The following is an 18,287-nucleotide window of genomic DNA, read 5'->3' as shown; positions in this document are numbered from 1 at the left end:
AATATATACAGTATATTGAAATAATAATATTATATAATAATATAATGTTCAATTAAATTCGTACTGTATTGAATGCATTTTCACCAAAATATATGAAAATAAACAGTTCGTGAGAATGACTGTTGTCTTCTAAAGTTAAATACAACTGAACTGTGCTGAACAAAATGTACTGGACTGGATTTTTTTTCACACACCACCAGGGTGAGCCCTCGTGGGATCACTGTTCTAGAACTTAAAAGAAGACATATGAGCTATTCACAATGTTAATATTTCATATTTTCATCACATGAATTGCATTTCTGCAGTAAAATGCAAACGTTTTGGTCTTGGTCCTTAAAGGATAAAAATGTGGTCTCCTTATTGGTGTAGTGGTGAGTAGTTAAAGGGCAAAAAAAAAAAAGTTAGCACAAGCTTCCAGGGTCAGGCCAAACTTTTGACTTAAATGAAAGCATGATGATGAAGTCATAGCTCCCAGTATGTCCGCTCACATTAAAAACTGCTGACAGCTGAAGGGGGGAGCGTTGCCACTTTCATGTGGCCCAAATTCTCCCTCCACTGGCCCGATACTGTCGCTCCTCTTTATTCATCACATTTGAATGCTGTGGTCTGGCCTCCCAGACCGAGACAGGGCCACCACTCCCCCCCACCCCCTCCCCCTCACCCCATATTTTCTTTTATTTCTTAATTTGACTCCCTGTCTTTTTGAGAGAACACTTCACCCGGAAGTCTCGAAGTGAGTGCACCAAGCAGCCCACCCAGGAACAGCACCGGCTCCACACAGATTTGATATTTGGATATGTGCAAATCTCAATTAACGATCATTAAAGAATCAGCGGGAGGACTTGTTTTTTTTAAAATCCTCTCGTATTTTCCTTGTCATAATTATAGCAAACGTAACTGATTAATTTGAAGTTGTCTGTTGATCTTTGATCCTTTGTTCCAACCCGAGTGCTTCATTTCATTTTCTCTGCTATGGACCTCTGCTGCCCCTTCGCGGCCACCTGCGAGAGTTGCAAGATCAGCGCTACAAGAAACTGGTAAATTACTAATATGAATCCATACGGTTTTTTTCTATGTTGCTTGTAATAGTGATGATAGTTAAATCTTCCCCCATCTATTATGCGAATTAAATGTTATTGTTTCCCTTTACCATCAGTTAGAATGTGATGTGATTTTTTTTTAAAGAGTAATGTGTGCTGGTGAGACTCGTAGTCATACAAATGCAGAGGCAACACGAAGCAATTATATAAGAAAACCACAACTTGGAAAAAAAATCAATGTTGAGGATAAGCAGGATATAAAATGGACAGATAGATAAAGACTAAACAAATCCCAAAAAATCTCGTCTGCCTACAAAAGTTAGCTTTGATTGCTAAAGTGTATGAGTGCACGCACACGCGCGCACACTCACACACACGCGTTTTATAATCCCATTAGTACTGCTGCTGAACAAGAGCGGTTGTCTCAAGGCTCCTTTGTACATTTATTTTCAACAGAACCGAATGGCAGAAGAGCATGCCGCGAAGAAATGTGGACTTTATGCCATCCTAATAAATAATTGCGCTTGAGGTCATTTTGGGACAATGCTGCCCTCTAGTGAAATTGTCTTGTAACTAATACATCTTGAATTGAAACGTTATAAATCTTTACCTTGAAATATGTATATTTGATTTCATACCTATGATTAAAAAAGAAAAAAAGATTCGGAAAGAGAGTTGTGTCTTGCATTGTTAGATTAGTTATGATTCGATTTGTACTTAAGCATGTCTATTATAACAGAGAATATAAAGCTATAAAGAGAGAACAATACAAACGAACATGGTGCTAATAAAGCACAATTGACAGTCCTTTTATGACACATTCTAGTCCTTCAGTGATGTAACAATGACTGTAGTTGGTATGAGAACTTTGGATGCGTACTTGCGACACTTTTCTTTCAAGTCGGAAATCCCACGCTGTCCTTTGAGATGAGGTGAGGGGTGGGCAGGTGGTGTCGGTTCAAGTATCCCGAGGCATAATTTATGAGAGAGGTTAAAAGTCAAACGAAGACAATGGCCAGCAATTAGATGTTGGTGAATACTGCACTGTGTGACATGAGCCGGCGCTCATTTCTCTCCAGGCTGGTTTACCACTTTTCTCACTGTTTAACTAGTTCAGACTCCTCATGCGACAACTTTCGTAGTATTTTTTTGTGTTGATTTCTGGATTCGGTTGTATTTGATCATGATATTTTTTCCAGATTTTTCAATAAAAATATGATTAGAGTGGAGTGAATATAGTGGGTATGGTGTCCCGATTTTCTTTTTTTGTACAATTAATACGTGTTATGGTCTCCCTCCTGGTTTTTTGATGTAATTTCACTGTTGACAGCTAGATGGTGGCACATGATTTTGTTTCACACTAAATTTGAAAGTTTCAGCTCCGCCTAGTTTTTGGTGAAGTCAATTCAATATCAAACCTCTTCGGTCCTGATTTTTACGCCTACAGAGTGACGTCTGTTGCTTAACTTTATAATGTTCATCAATGGAGGATATTGATGCATATTGTGGGCAATAGGTTTTTTTTAACTATATTTTTGTGTGATCCATTGTATGTGTTTGTATTATTGTTATTATTCATTTGTATTTTTTAAAAGTGTGTTTAAAAACCTTACAAATTTAAATGCTTTTTTTTAAACCATGAATAAGGAGTTTCTAAAAAGAGTTTTTTCCATTTCGCAGATTTCACTGGTGCAGGGGGATTAATCGAAGTACGATTCTAAGTAATAGATGTTTTATTTTTTGGGTACAAAGTAAATAGATTCCCACCACGAGTTACACGAGGTAGCACTTAACGTTGACTCTTTCAAGGGCGTTACAAATGGAGCGCCCGAGAGGAAACGAATGCAATATCATTGTATCCTGAGGTGTTAAGTTGCTTTTTGTGAGTATTAGTACATGCACTTAACCTTCAGTCCCTGGCTGTTTGCCCGCCTTGGGCTTGTTAGCTAAGAAATACATCTGCCTTTTTCTCTCTTATGCCCAAGTTCCTTCAGAAACACATCAAGGAAACAATGTAGAAGGAAGTGAGAGATAAAGTTGCCGGGGCTTTGTTTATTTGCTGTGTCAACGAGTGAGAGATGACACTGTTTCTATGCGGTAGAGGAGGAAGAATCTGTCCAAGCGTTTCCTCGGGCCAAAAATGTCACTTGAAGAGGCCGAGGAGGATTACTGACAATTGCGTTCAGAACTGAATATCCTGACTTTAGACAATGAATCATTTGCAATAAATGCTGCTGCCTGCAAGCCACAATCGCTGTAGATGGGACACGATGTCTATTACGATAGAGGCCCACTATTTGACTCAACGTAGGCCACAGAAATTCCTAAAATGTTTATTATTGTTCTATATTCAAACCGTTCCAATCAAACCTCATCTTAAATATCCTTTTCATCCTTACCCTCGGTTTGCGGCGGTAACTCTAACCCGCAGGCCGTCTGCGACGTGATTGATCACTTGCAGATAAACATCAGATAGAACAGGACAGACATTGATCCCCAGGAGGAAGAGAGGACTTGTCACACACGCACAGAGACATACACAAACCTCTGTGAAGCATCTGTCAAAACAGCACAACGCGGAACTGTATGCGTGTGACTAACGTGCAGACAGCTGTCAGCTCTTTGGGATGCCGCTTGATGAACACGGGGTGTTTCTTCCTGCTTAGTACAAAGTTAAAGAGAAGAATTACTTTATGTAAGTCTATTTTATGGATCTTTGTTGATGTACTGCTAAACCAAGTGCCCACAACTCTGGACTGTGGATTTGTTTTTTTTATTTTTCAAGCAAATAAGGAAATAATAGTTCCTTCTCACGCGTCTATATTGAAGGCAGTCATTAAAATATGCTATGTGGAAACATAAAATTATATATATTTTTTTGAAGGGAACAAAAAAAAACTCACTTACAAAAAATCCAAAATTTCCATGTCCAAACAAAATCAAAATTGAAAAATGTCAACATTTTTTTCATTCATTGAAAGTTGTTTTGTTTTTCAAATTCATCATTGGGGTTGACGGTTTTGATGGTAACTGGAAATGTGATGTGTAGTTGATCTCGCTTCATCGTTGCCCAATAGTGTGATATCATACCTTTATATAGATTACTGAATAGAAATTAATCATCTGATATTGTAATGGACAAGGAGCTGAACATCCTGCCCTGAGATACACCGAACCGCATAAAATGTTGCTGTGAAGAATCCCTTTTGCTAATACAGAATAACTAAAAATGTTTCATGAGAAATTTTCAATTAATTCATCTATTTTCGATCCCACGATGCTGTTCATAGTCACGCCTACTCCAAATGTCAATCACCGAGGAGGAACTGAACCCACAAGGCTGGCATAAAAGTCAGTCAAATGGACCACTAATTGATCAAATTTATTTATAGCGATTTCATTGAAATCAAACTATTGATTCAATCTCTTTTACCTGATCAGGGCCTTCAATACGGCAATATGTCTGTTCCCATCATTAGCCGGGCACACCAAACAATACTTAAGCAAAGGAAGGCAAAGAAAAAGAGAGGTGAACGATCAGTGCCACAAAAGGAGGCCAGCCTCGCATCGACAGGAAGAAAAGTATTAGCGCCCTTTGTGGATTTCCCAGTGAGACACTGCCACCGTGTTTTGCTTTTAATTGAAACAGTCACAAGTTACACTGAGCGGCGAATCAAAGGGAAGGTGGTCAGGCTGTGAAGCAACTCTGTAACCCCGATTGTGCGTGCGTGCGTGTGCGTGTGTGTATGTGTTAGACTGGGCTGAAGCAGATTTAAGATGGGCCCACTCCCATGCTCAGTCACTGAGGAATAGTCATTGGGCCCCTGCCTTGAGTTGAAACCATTTACAGTTGGCTACATGTCCACCCGATACAGCAGTAAGAGCAAGTCGAAGCAACAATATCTAATAAAAATGTATGGTGGCCCCCTTTTTTTTTTTTTTAATCAAGTTGACAATCATAGGTTATTAGTCTGCACCCCTTTATTGTTCTATTTCCAGTTAAACTATATCTAATTTACTTTAAAGTGATTTGTCTAAGTTATGACATTATTGGGCCCTTGCCTCTGCCTTTTCAAATGATGTCCAATTCGCTCACGGCCCCGCACAACAGAGACACCTCAGCCAAAGTTCACCGTTCATTACGTTAGCTGGTGGCTAGCTTACAGGCTAACAGGTTTTCAGATGTCGTGAACTGGCAGCGGGGTCATTTAGATACGTTAGAGCCTTGCTTGGTGTTTTCTGTGTGTGAGTCCTCATAAAAAAGGGGATACTTAGGGGTAAGTTAAGTGTTCATTATGCTAGCTGGTGGCTAGCTTGCAGGCTAACAGGCTTTCGCATAACACAGTTTGGCGGCGGGGTCGTCACATATACCATTGCCTTGCTTGGTGGTGTCTGTGTATGAGTCCACATTAAAAGGGGCATTTCAGGGAAAGTTAACAGGTAATTAAATATAGTGGCGCAAGTTATTCAAATTGTGGCTCTTACAAGAGATATTGGCCTACTGTCTGATGAGTCTCAAACTTTCACCACTTTGAAGCCTGACTTTTTTTTTTTTAATTCATTTAAATTTGACAGGCTTGTTAACACCACCTCTCCATGGTGTGTCCAATTTTTTTTTCTCACTCGACAGGTTCAGTAAACATCCATAAGAGAAACAAACTGAAATCTCACAAATGAGAGAAATATTGATACCGTTGATAGATACGAACAATATTTTCATTCCATCCCATGACACCCACCCTGTTATGCGAACCTTGTCTGAAAGTTAATAAGCTTCTCCAATAACAAACCTTGTAGTGTCTCAGCAGCATAACGCAGCTGGAACAAAAGCTCTGGTGGGCCGATGGGCTGTCTGCTCTGGAGCTTTGTCATATTTGCTCCCTGGACCTGATCCCCCTGCAGCCTGTTGACCTACGATCAACTCCTCATCTATTATGAAGCAGCGACTGGTCGTCTAATTAAAATTGCAGCATTATTATTTTTCGAGCCACGCGGTTTTGTTTGGGGCGGGCTCGGGAGTTACCTCTCAAGTTCTCTGTGAAGGGGAAAGTCTTTAAAAAGAATGAGCGGGAGCTTGAATTATGCAAAGCGAGATTCATAAATTCCGGGCCAGAGCAACTTGAGAAGGTCGGCTCTGTGGCCTGCGTGACAGAGGGTGCCCCGAAGAAGGCGGCTGAGGATAAGGTGACGCGCAGTCGATTCTCTGTGTTTGTTTAAAGGGTTAAAGAGTCACAACAAACAGTAGCCCAAGAGGACCACCAGAGGATCCTGCGGGCTATGACTATCATTAATTATTAATAATAGCAAATGCCCAATATGTTATTTCACAAGGGTGTATCAAACTGACAGCCCTTCGCATGAATCAGCACTGAAGCGTAGCTCTCAGCTTCAAGAAAGTTGCTGACCCCGACAGTAGATGCTCCCCAGCATTAAGCCAGAGGACTAACAGGCTCGCTATGTGGTTATTTTAAAGACGCACATTTTCTTTTACCTTTCATGTTTTTGTACAAAATCACTATTATGTACACCTCTAGTGAGGAAAACATGGTTAAATGAGAGTCAAAAATGATTAGAATTGTTTTTCAGTCAAGGTGTCTTTCAGTTTTTAAAAAAACTAGACTTTTAGTACCCTCTTGTGGCATCTTAGGGTTACTGCACAAGGCTTTGCCTTAGGCGCTATTAGACACATCTTCGGGCATTTCAGAATGCACAAAACCAGTAAATAGGTAGCAATGAAAAGATTAAGACTCATACCGCAAGCCGCCACTCTACTTAGTTTTTGTTGTCTCTCTCATTCGTTTCCCCTCTTCAATCTCCACTCTGCCACAATGACAGAGTGGGCGTGTGTGGCAGTGCTGTGATGTCCAGCCCCCCATTGTATTGAATCAACACGTGCTACTCACACAGGAAGTGGTGAAGACACAAATAATACAGGTGAGTCTCGGGGGGGGGGGGAAATCACCCTGGGGCAACTGCTGCCCACCTGCCATCTAACAATGCTTTTGTGTGTGTATATATCAGGCCCATGTGTGATGGCTGCCATGGTGGTCAAAGCGGCACTGTCAGATGGATAGCACAAAGCACAGGTAAGGTCATGAATATATCCCCTGTCATGCTAGGCTAAGCGCGGCACCTTGTGCTCATGGTTCCCAAGTCTGCTTCAGATTCAGAGTTCAAAGTTGCATGGATTTTCTCTAAGCACTCTGGCTTCCTCCAACATTGCAAAAACATGCATGTTAGGTTCATTGACTAAATTGTCCATGTGTGCCCTGTGCAACGTTGGGCCCAGCCTGGCTGTCATTATTTGCGGATTAGTGCTGCTGGCCTGCACTCGCTTTTCACGTGAACATCTTTTCCACTTCCGTCCCATTGAGCTCAGAGAGAAGCCACAAGAAAGAAGCAGCGTTCGCGGAAACGTATCATGCTGTTAATTAAGCCGGCACATATGAGCAATCACCCAAAGACGTCGCCGGCCTCACACATGCAAAAACGTGGCCGCATACAAAACACATCATGTACACGCATTTCTGCATTCTTGTGCTAAACATTTTACTTGAACTTGGATACACGAATTAACCAGGGCAGGCCCAAGAAATAAGACAACTAAGCACCTGCTGAGGGCTCCATGACCTCTCGGAGTGTTGTGTATAATCAACCTGAGACTGCTCTTGTAGCGGAATAGTGAAATAATTAGAAACCATACCTGGGTAAAGATGCGACAGCAATCAGGATGATGTACACAAAACAGCAACAGTACACTGTAACACTGCTGCACTGAGTTTATGGTTGGTGTGTCAATGAATCAATAATTGATTTGAGTTCATTTTGTTTTTCCAAACACAAGGACACCCCCCCCCCATTAAAAAAATAAGATTACAATATACCCAAAGGGTAAAGTTTGAAGCTCGAAATTATTTCCTCACATTTCTTTAATATATTTCCAGACTGAATAATTACTTCTAAACTTTCTTATGCCTAATTCAGAGTAATACATCAACAGTGAGAGTGGCCCCCGAAATAAAATGTCGCCGTGGGCTCTGCCTCCCTCTGCAGGATCTCTGTAGGTTTGAATTAACTAAACTAGTTCATTATTTAAGTTTTCATGCTTTCTTTCTGGATATATCCGAGAGTCGAATCAAGCCAATTTATTTGTACAGCACATTTCATGTACAATATCATTCAGAGTGCTTTAGATAAATCAATTACATGACAGAAAGAGAACCAAACTATTTAGACATCACCACAATCACATTAAAATCATATAGATTATTGGATTAAATGATTAAAACAAAGCAGAAATCTAAAGAAATTACAAGACAGCTCGCAAATGGGAATTGAAACAAGAGGTAGATTCATTCAGTTCGAGATATCCTTGCAAAGGCTAGTAGAGTGGAGCTAAACACAAGGCATCTGTCAGCCGGGAAAGCTCGGGAGGCATGTGAGGCCACTCAGTGTTTTCGCCCAACCACAGCATGTATTTACCTTACAAGTGGGGCGGCCAAGATGATGTAGTATGCACTTCAAAAAAAAGGGTAGGGCTACAATGTGTATGTGTGTGTTTGCCAGAGGTGGAGAACTGAACATGAGCCTTAATTCCCCGTGTGACGCCGAAAATACAGTATGCTACTCATAGAAAGTTAGAAGCAGTACTAAGCTTTCGTGTAAAATTACAGGATGCACTATGTTAACATTTACCGGTAAACTCAATTTGATTTGTAGTTTATGGAGAGAAGTATATGGCAGCAAAAAATCTCAGGTGGCTTGAATATAGCCCACCGGTTTGCCATGGGGCTGACTTACCATTCCGCATCGGGAGGCGCTAGCTAACAGCTAGCTTTTCAAGCTAAAAGGCCTGTGGGGCTTTTATCAACCAGCGGGCTGACCAAGGAATAAAATCCTTGCTTGGGAATTTAAATGACATCACAGAGCACTTGTGTAAATTGTGACTTCCGAGGAATATGTAGTTCGAGATGTTGGCCTCGTTAGCTAGCTAACTGCATGACATAGTGGTAGAAATGGGCCTTGTGATAACACGCGCCCAAAAACAACTGAATTGCATGCTACAGTCTTTGGCCGTGTGTTTAACAATTATCTTCAAACATTAATAAATATAGAATCCAATCTCTGAAATATCTTTGCATTATTTGAGATTTGGGTGGTGTTTAAGTGACATGGAATACAGATGAGGCCTATAGGCGGGGTGGGTGCCAATGCTTCCTGTTTCTTTTGCCTCTCTCTATTTCCGTCCATTGCACAAGCGCGCTCATTGAATGTGCGAGTGCATAAAAGAACACTGTGTGTATATATTTGTTGGTAGGGTAAAGTAGTCTTGGTTTGAGTAAGCCAGTGTCTCCTTGAGAGCAGGCAGGGCCAAATCATAATTTAGATTTTCTGATGACGATGACTTGAGAGAGCATTTCAGTCACACTTGACCTTTAAGGCTTGAACAACATGAGTGCTTATGCTTAAAACGTAATAGCCAAGCGGAGTGATTCGGGCATCCGCGTGAGTCGACTGTATGACTTGTTTCAGGCTTCCTTGTAGCTTCACTGTACTCATTTTGTCTTTAAATGCTTCCACATTGACCCCGCGCACATCGAGACGCACCAGTTGCAATGCTTTCATGTTCACATTTTAAATCATGCAGAGTATAGGTATGTATATGCTTTTTCACTAGCTTTAAAAAAAAAAAAAAAAAAAAAAACAGGCAATTTGAGCCGAGCCCGAGCCAAAAGTGAGCACAATGCAGCCATTGATGCTGAGTCACAGTGGATACCTTTATACCATCAAGAGGGACAGTGAATGCTATGGCACATAGCTTTCACTTCAAGACATAGGCCATGTTTGGCTCCTCAAACTTGTCCTTCCAGATATAAACAGCTCATAAAGGTCCTCCGCTACCCACTCACCAGTCAATTTTTCTCTAGCTAGTTTGCTAGCTAGCTAGCTGCACATTGAAATTGTGCCAGATAGCAACTGAGGTGGATAAAGGCGCTCAGGTTTGTATATATTGGGGTAGAGGCGACTCATTCTGGGATACAACTGTGTTACGGAACCCTGTTTTAGTCTTAAACATAGAAAAAAAAATACATTTAAAGGGTATGTCAAAAAAACGGTTTAACGTTATTTCTCCACAGCTGAATACTACATAGTGTCCTGCATGATTTCAGCAATTATCTTGGAACATGTGTAGTATATTTACAAAAAAATATCTCTTCATTCACTTTACAGTGTCTTAATACTTTGCAGGCCTTACAGCACAAGTGTGAAACTCTGCTCCTCCAGGGCTTGTAGCCTGCAGGTTTATTGCAAAACACATTTGTCTCCACGCACTCTGGTGCAGACAGCAGTTTATTAGAAGAAATGCTACAAAAGAAGAAAAGACAGTTTGCAGGAGATAGAAACACTAAATGTATTGCTACTGGAATGATTCCGTGAACGCTCTACAGTTTTATCTTTAGCATTAAAAAACACAATACTTTGAAAAGCTTCCTTTCCCATCGCAAAGACTGAATATCACATGAGGATTTCTCAAAGTGCCATTTGGTTGAGTTCAGCTTTCACTTTACCTGAGTCACAGCCAACAGCGTTAAAGCACATTTTGTTTTCTTGGGCACTTCTATCACAGCTTTATCATAAATCTTCAAAATGAACACACACAAAACATCAGTCAATGTTTAAATATCAGCCACTATCACAAAAAAAAAAAAAGGACACGTTTTGTTCATATGCTCGGCTTAGGCTTGTAACTAGCTTTCCAATAAATACTTCTTTTTGCCAAGCGGCTTTTTCGTGTACAGTCCAAATGTGAGACGTGCATTTTGGTCTGCAAAACCCCACATTTTTACATTTCAATTTTCACAATTTTTGTGCTTTTTGTTTTCGCCTAAGATGGCACAAGATGCCAATGCTCTGTCTAAATTGGAATCTAATCATCTGTGCGAACAAAGTATGACAAAGTCATCCATCAGTTTCTACGCCGCAGGGCTCAATACCAAGCCCCCACAAATTGCGGGGCTAACATTAAGGCGGGTGTTTCTCAACTACAGCCTGGGGCTATTTAGTGAAATGTCTTGTCCTCGCACAAGCTGACAGACTTATTGACGAGCATCTTTGCATCGTCCACAAACTTGTAGCCAAACAGTTTCATGGTGGGTCCGCACAGTCGCTGCACCGCCTGAGCCAGTGTGAAAGGAATGCTATATCTCCATTTCTCCGCCTGTTCCGACGAGTTCCTTTGGGTGGAGAAGAAGTCGTCGGCGTTCTGCGTGGTTTGGGTGTTCCTCAGGATCCACTCGCGGGCTTCGGGGCTGAACGGAATCCCCGTGAACCTGTACATCTCCTCGACTCTCTCCATGGGGTTGCGAGTGACGTCTTCGTAGCGCATCAACATGTAGCTTTTCCTCAGCCAGCGAGGTTGGCTCAGGCCCAGCTCAGCAGACCTTTTCATGTTGTCGCAGTTCCCCTGTAGCGCCTTCCACTCCTCGTTATTCTCAGGCACCTGACCGTCCTGCACCAAGGACTTCCACGTCTGGTACTTTGTGGAGAAGACCACCATGCGTGATGCTAATATGGCACGCGGATCACGGACTAGCTGGATTATTTTGACATTCAGCCGAGGGTCCTCCACCAGAGGCCGCAGCATTTCCAACTGATGGACGCGGACAGTCTTGATGGCTTGGTATTGTTTGGAAAGGCACAACTGCGAAGCGAGGGTCAGGTTGAGTGGACCGCACTGCTGATTTGGACAGCGGAACCTAAAACAAGGGCACACGTTTTAGACAATATTTACTGACGGAAGCGCGGTTAAAATAACACGACGGACCTCCTGACTGACGATTACTATTTGGTTTGTCTCATTCAGACACAAAATCAACAATACCTCTCAAAAACCTCCTTGACGAAGGGGGTACAGACTTGCTCTTCACACAGTGACAAACTGGAATATCTGCGGAACAGCCACGTGGCCACATGGTCCTGGGGTGGGGGATAGAGGAACTTCTCCAGAAGGGAAAAGTCACACAGGAAGAGGCCCTGGAGTACGTCCCGATAAATTGCCGGCAAGAAACTGCTGTTGTACGTCTTGGTCGGCGTGTATTGTACATGCCACAGAGGTTCGAAGAGGTAGAACATGTTCTTTCCGTGCTGGTTAAAGACTTCGCCCATGAAGGAAGAACCTGATCTCGTGGTGGCCATGAGCAATATGTTCTTACGGCCACCATTTTGAAGTTCTTCCTCACGCCGCTCCTCGGTTTGATTGGTGCGACTCTCTTCGGAAGCATTGACTTGAGACAGCAGCATGTCGAGCGCGGTCAAGTTATTTGGGGTTGTTTTGCTGTAATCCGGTGACGGTTGCGTGGTCTGCGGCGGAGTTTGCCTCTGCATCATTTTGTCGGACATCCTGATGACAACAGGTATCAGATATTAGATTAGATGAGAGAGATGGGCTGGCTGAAGGCGATTAGGAAACGAGTCGATTTTTTGGGGGGATGCGTGTAAGTCTTACCTTGATATGATATTGCTTTCCTTTTCGATGATGACCAACGCCACGATAAAGACGAAGACAACGGCATATTTAATCTTCATTTTCTTTTTTTTTTTAAGTTCTGGAGTGGCAACTCCAATTCTAAAGGGTGTCATTCTGCACAAAAAAAAAAAAAGATTGTGTGACAAAGATTAATTGGTTAACACCCATACCACCTTCTTGTGCAGGACTTATCCCCATTTTAGTGGACTGGAGCCTGTCCCACAAAACACCCTGGACTGGTCGCCAGCTAATCACAAGGCTTGGATAAATTTCCAAAAGAAATGACGTTTTTGACGAGGGGAAAAGTCGAACAACGTTGGGGTTGCCTTACTGGGCCTGCACGAAAAACAAACAAAAAAAAAAACAGCATGCAGAATTATACTTGAAAACAAATCCGCAATATAGCAAATCCGCAATATAGTTAGGGACCACTGTACTAAAATGAATTGCCTATTTGCCAAACGGATCATTTTTGACAAACATTTTCAGCCATTTTTGACGTCACAGCTGGCCCGATACTAAACCTCAGAAATGTTCCAACAGTTTTCTGACCAAGCGAGTTTTGGAGACTCGGAGAAAGAATACTTAGATGGATGAGGGATTGGGTTGGGGATCATGGTGGGCGGGCGGGGCGGTGGGGGCGCGGGGGCTTGTGTGCAAACAGGAATGTTTTTCAGCCTGGACTGGAACTCATCCACTGGAACTCATCTGTGTGATTTCAACACACTTATCGAAATTTCAATGCGCAGGTATTAGAAGTGATTGCGCTGCATGATGATTGCGGTAAATTGGGACTTGGTGACAATTGTTTTCCGGCAGCTATTTTAAAGTTGCATTTTTTGTTTCTTCTCCCCTAATTGAACTTTTTCTTTTTTGCAGATCCGTTCGACTATATTCCCATAACCCATCATGCCATTTTGGACCCGTTCATGAGCAGGATTAATTTTCACATTTCAAGTATCTCATTAAACACGATTTTCAGGCCCTTGTTGGCCGATCGTGTGCTCTGTAAGTAAATATCACCCAATTATCTCAGTTGAATACGTCACGAGTGTCAAAGCGTTAAAAGACCGAGGCACTGGAGCGTGCGCGCTTTTACATATTCAGGAGTTGCTGGAGCGTTTTGGCAAATCGTACTATTTGTTCAAGCAGAAACACCCATCAGTCTGTTTAGGATCTCGCAACAGTTTCCATTAATGGCTGCCTTCACAAGTGGAAACACTGAGATCTGAATTCCCACTGGATGCGTGGCTGGGGTTTTTTTTCTGGGATGTTACTCTAAATCACTAATTGTCACTGGACAGACAAAAACAAAATCAAAACTCAAAATGGGTTTTGAATGTCTTCAAGTCCCTGTAAAAGGCATTGTGTGTTTCTAAATATATTATCATTTGTACATGTTTGAAGATAGTTGCTGAAAATTCTATCTACATTTCATTCAGATTGTTTAGCGTAATGTTTTCGCTGGTAGCCTTAAGCTAACCTAGCTTATTGCTAATGCACTCAGGGACAGTTAAGATTAACTTGCCGTGTATCTTGGGTATGTTGACACGTTTAGAAGATGTTACAACTGACCTCAAGCTAAATTTGTCTGAATGCAAGGGTACACATTTGGTTTTATTTAAAAGCAGTTGGCCAGACAATCCAGCTATATTTGATTAACCTCAGTTTCTTCACAAGTAACACATTGTCCAGGTCAAACTCTTCAGTCCACCAAGCTTCTTCTCTAACTACTGACCAAGCCTCTGCCCCAGCTAACAACCAAAAACTGAAAAAGGCAGAATCAAACTTTTTTTTTCTTTTATCCTTGGTGAAAGGAGAACGTCTCTTCACCATATCCAGTGACTCGTAAAAATGTCAAAAAGCTCAAAATGGCTGGAAGTGAGACCAAAACAAAAAAAAGAGTAAAAAAATGTTACAATTGTCTTCTGGTCTCCCCATGTTTTTCCCTTTATCATAGAGTATCTGTTCGCAGACGATGTGGCGTGTTCTGGTTTGCGACAGGATATCTTCAACTGGCACTAGAATGCATCAACTACACTCTCAGTTTCTTCACTGCTATCTCAGTGAGACAATGAGCTATTGTCATTAAGGCTTAGTGGGACCCCGGGAAGGTGAAATGAATTCACCTCCCCCCGCTTGAACAAGGAGGTCGAACAGCAAGATGTTACCAGGGGGGTCTCTAGTGCGAGGCCAATTGAAATCAAGATTTTGTACTAAACACTACTCGATTCATTTGAGTAACATTGGTGTGACTCCCCCTCAAATATCCCCAATGAAACATTATGCGATCAGATTACACTTTGGTGGATTTTGGGCCTGATGCTTAATCTGTTGGGTAAATAGCTCAGCGGACTCGTGTTGTTCCCGTGTTGCCGCATATGACGTGTTAAATATGCCGATGTTTTGTTTAATGAGTTTCTACTTTTGACAGGCAAGTCCAAATTCAGAGTCGCACACCTTGCAACATGCCGGGAAGCACCGAGACCTACTGGAAGTGATGCAGGTACCCAATTTAGCTCCAGTAATCGCACAGGGCACTTATCCCAAATGTTTCAGAAACCGGAATTTTGACCTGAACCCGTGTATTGACTGCATGTAAACATGGTCATAGATAAATCTACTTGTGGACAGCATTGAGTCTGTATGTAAATGAGGCAGCCAAAGCAACGGGGCGCTCTTTCAAATGGAGGTGCTTTTGTCACAGTGCCACCACTGAAAGTCTTCAATTAACCATATCATGGGTATATATTGTGTGTGTGTATATGTGTGTGTGTGTGTGTGTGTGTGTGTGTGTATAAATGTTAATGTGTGTTTGTGTGTGCCCTGTGTGTCTGTAGATATTTATTAGCTTTTGCATGCGTGTATACGTATATTTGTGTGTGTTTATAACTATTATATGTATGTGCTCGTGTTTGCGTACAAGCAAGCAAGCAGAGCGTGTGTATGTGTGTGTGTTTGGCGAAGAGGGATGGGGAGGTATACTGAATAGAAGCATTTCACACATTTCCACACATGTTCTGAATGCGCACTCATGAATGTTTCCGAAAAACATTAAAAACTGTCCAACTGAGGCGTTTGTGCTTCAACGACACATCTGTGCAGATGTTTTTGTAAAGCCTACAACGAAGTGCGTGAACGCGACGATATGAGCATGCGCTACCTCCGCATTGTCATCGCTGTCACCAATAATCCTCGTAATATATTATTTTTTTTACTCTGTGTTGTGAATTAAGTGACACTTAACGGCCAGGATAAGCGCTTCAGGAAGGATGGATCGTAGAATCTTTAAAAAGCGGTAGTGAGGAGTTTGAAAAGGATCCGTTCAGTCGGTAAAATAGCGTGTTAAAATGATCTTCGTTTGTCGATACTATTGACTTACCTTGACGTTGCGCTCAGTCTGTCTTTGTTCGTGGGGGAACCGTCGTCCACGCAGCATCTTGCTGCATTGTAGCCGGCAAGGGCACACTGCCATGATATCGCCTCCACGCGAGGCAGATGAGCAGAACAAAACCATCCACGGAGAGACAAAGTGGGAATAAATTATAATTCATGAAAAAGAAAAAAAGAACTCCGATTGTGACCAGGACTTTCGAAAAGCTATCCCTAAAGTTCCCTAGTTAAAAAAAACGTGTCTCCTCTGAACTTTATTGTTTTGTTTTGTTTTTGTTTTTCCTCTCTGGTCTAATTCTGTGCACCGACTGAGTGGAGCGCGCACCGACACACGCAAACGCACCACACCAGCCATCGACTACGATTTGGGGGTGACGTCACAAAACTGTGGGGTGCCGCGGGTGGGTGAAGTCACGTGACACGCCCCCCAACTTTCCACCGTGTATATACATTTTAATTTTCTCTCTTCTCTTTTAGCTTTTAATTTTAATCCTTTTTTTAGTCTTGATTTCACTGTCTCAGTCAAGCACTGTGGGTTGGCCTGCTGTGGTGAAATACAAATAAAGCTGCCTTGCTTTCCTACAGTGCGATTGTCTTACTACGATTGCTACTGTATTCATACTCGTAATTGATTTGCGCCTTTTCCAATAAAGTCAAACTCACTAGTTCAAGTGAAATCAATACAATATCTGAGTGCAATATTATGACGTGCTAATCATTTGTGACCACTAGGGGGTAGCAGTGTACAAGAATGAAAATAAGGCCATGACAGCATCTGTTTAAAAGAAAAAAAAGTCGTTTTCTTGTTAACGTTGGATTAGAACAAAAAAATATGGACGTTTATGTTTGCTCCATGAATGCGTTTTGGAATTATCACAACATTTAACAGCATAACAATGTTTTTGCAAGCACTTGAATGTGTTGTTCTCCTGAGAAGTTTAGATCATGAGGTGACATCATTTATTTATTTCTTTATTATAAAGCATCTGTCCTTCAAATAATTCCATAATTGTGTTGTCTGCACTTGAATCTTTTTATTTATTCTCTCATTGGCTCAAGTTGCAGTTAGGCCTCGTGTTTGTGTTTCAATTTGATTACATAGATATCACCAAAATACGTTTAGGCCCAAATCACTTGAGTTCCTGACTATTTGCTGCACAAGTAGTATGGTATATCTTTTGGGATTTGCCTGGAGTTATGACTCAGTGTAGTTACTGTGTGCGTACCCTCTGCGGTTTATTAAATCAGTTTTCCAAAAAAAAAAAAAACATCTGTATGACCCCACAGTACACTCTCTGTGGACAGATTAAAGGAATGACCCAGTTTTGCTGGAGTGGACCAGGACTAAAAGCAAACCTCTGCCCTTGGCCAACCACACTGGAGATTATTAATAATAATCCAAAATGGGCAAAGCTGAATTGGGCATCTTGACGGCAGGTGCTCGGGCAGATAGTGTGATCCTGTGCTCACACAAGTGATGCAAAAACTTGGCCCTTCTTGATACGGACCCAAAAGTAGTGCTTTGTTGCCATCTTGCGGCATTTTCGTTCCGAGGAACAATGTTGAAGTGGGTTGAGGAGCTTTAGATAACATTGTTATGGGACTTTTTCTTAAAGCAATCTGATTTTCAAGTCTTTGCAGTGACCCTCGATGACATAAATTTGGGTTACCAAAACATATTTGTGATCATATGCAATGCATATGGTCTAATTAGATGCCTTTTTTTAAACACCGTATTTTCGTCATGCCATTCGATACATTTGGATTCCCATTTGCTGCAGACGATGCACACGACACAGTTGCGTGTTCCATTTTTGTATCCTATTTATATTTCTCTAATTTCGATGTGATACTGGTGGAATTAAGAGGTGGATTAAGTTGGGTAAGTCCTCACTGAAGGCCCAGGTACCAAATGCACGGCCGGCCGCTGTGTACATTTTGGTGCACTTTGGATTTCACTAATCTGAAATGTTCCTGGCATGTGTTCTCTGCGCTCAACATGTTCTCCTGACACTTTGACGCAGTATTCCAGAGACGTGTAACAGACCAAAGGCCAAACTCATTCTCGATGTCGACATCGCTCCTTGACCACAGCCCAAAGAACATGCGTGATGACGCAGATGCCCCAACATGTTTTCTCATGTAATCCCACCATGTCGTTTTTAAATACACTCGACACTAAAATGTTGCATTTTGACAACATGATTTACCAGATTGGGCTCTAATATAGGTTTCTTAACTCATCTTCAAAGACATGATCAAGTTTAATGCAACATTAGTTTAGTATCCACATGATACATTTAATAAATTTCTCCGATTATCATATT

General features: G+C 41.7%; 1 protein-coding gene and 1 long non-coding RNA gene across 2 annotated transcripts; one reads left to right on the top strand and one right to left on the bottom strand.

Annotated features, from left to right (window-relative positions):
* Window positions 1–317: 317 nt before the first annotated feature.
* On the top strand, window positions 318–7,131 carry LOC147199009 (uncharacterized). Its single transcript, XR_015102151.1, has 3 exons — window positions 318–1,037; window positions 6,876–6,974; window positions 7,062–7,131. It is a non-coding gene; the product is annotated as an uncharacterized LOC147199009 (long non-coding RNA).
* A 3,244-nt stretch (window positions 7,132–10,375) lies between these two features.
* On the bottom strand, window positions 10,376–16,295 carry chst3a (carbohydrate (chondroitin 6) sulfotransferase 3a). Its single transcript, XM_086122806.1, has 4 exons — window positions 15,950–16,295; window positions 12,547–12,903; window positions 11,923–12,441; window positions 10,376–11,797 (listed from the first exon to the last, which is right to left on the bottom strand). The coding sequence occupies exons 2-4, from the start codon at window positions 12,678–12,680 to the stop codon at window positions 11,101–11,103; spliced, it is 1,350 nt and encodes a 449-aa protein (XP_085978932.1). The 5' UTR covers window positions 12,681–12,903; window positions 15,950–16,295; the 3' UTR covers window positions 10,376–11,100.
* Between the last annotated feature and the right edge of the window lie 1,992 nt (window positions 16,296–18,287).

The sequence above is a fragment of the Hippocampus guttulatus genome, chromosome 10 (assembly GCF_054856545.1).
Source record: "Hippocampus guttulatus isolate MCC_2025c chromosome 10, RoL_Hgut_1.0, whole genome shotgun sequence".
In the NCBI taxonomy this organism is placed as follows: Eukaryota; Metazoa; Chordata; class Actinopteri; order Syngnathiformes; family Syngnathidae; genus Hippocampus; species Hippocampus guttulatus.
The sequence above is the reverse complement of the archived record's forward strand: the minus strand, read 5'-3'. Positions and strand labels throughout refer to the sequence as shown.

Bases quoted from the DNA above. Each gene is read 5' to 3' on its own strand.
- chst3a (XM_086122806.1), bottom strand. From the start codon at position 12,680: ATGACACCCTTTAGAATTGGAGTTGCCACTCCAGAACTTAAAAAAAAA. The intron at 12,442-12,546 runs GTAAGACTTACA...TGTTGTCATCAG, and splicing joins GAAAGCAATATCATATCAAG to GATGTCCGACAAAATGATGC. The intron at 11,798-11,922 runs GTATTGTTGATT...CCCTTGTTTTAG, and splicing joins GTCAAGGAGGTTTTTGAGAG to GTTCCGCTGTCCAAATCAGC.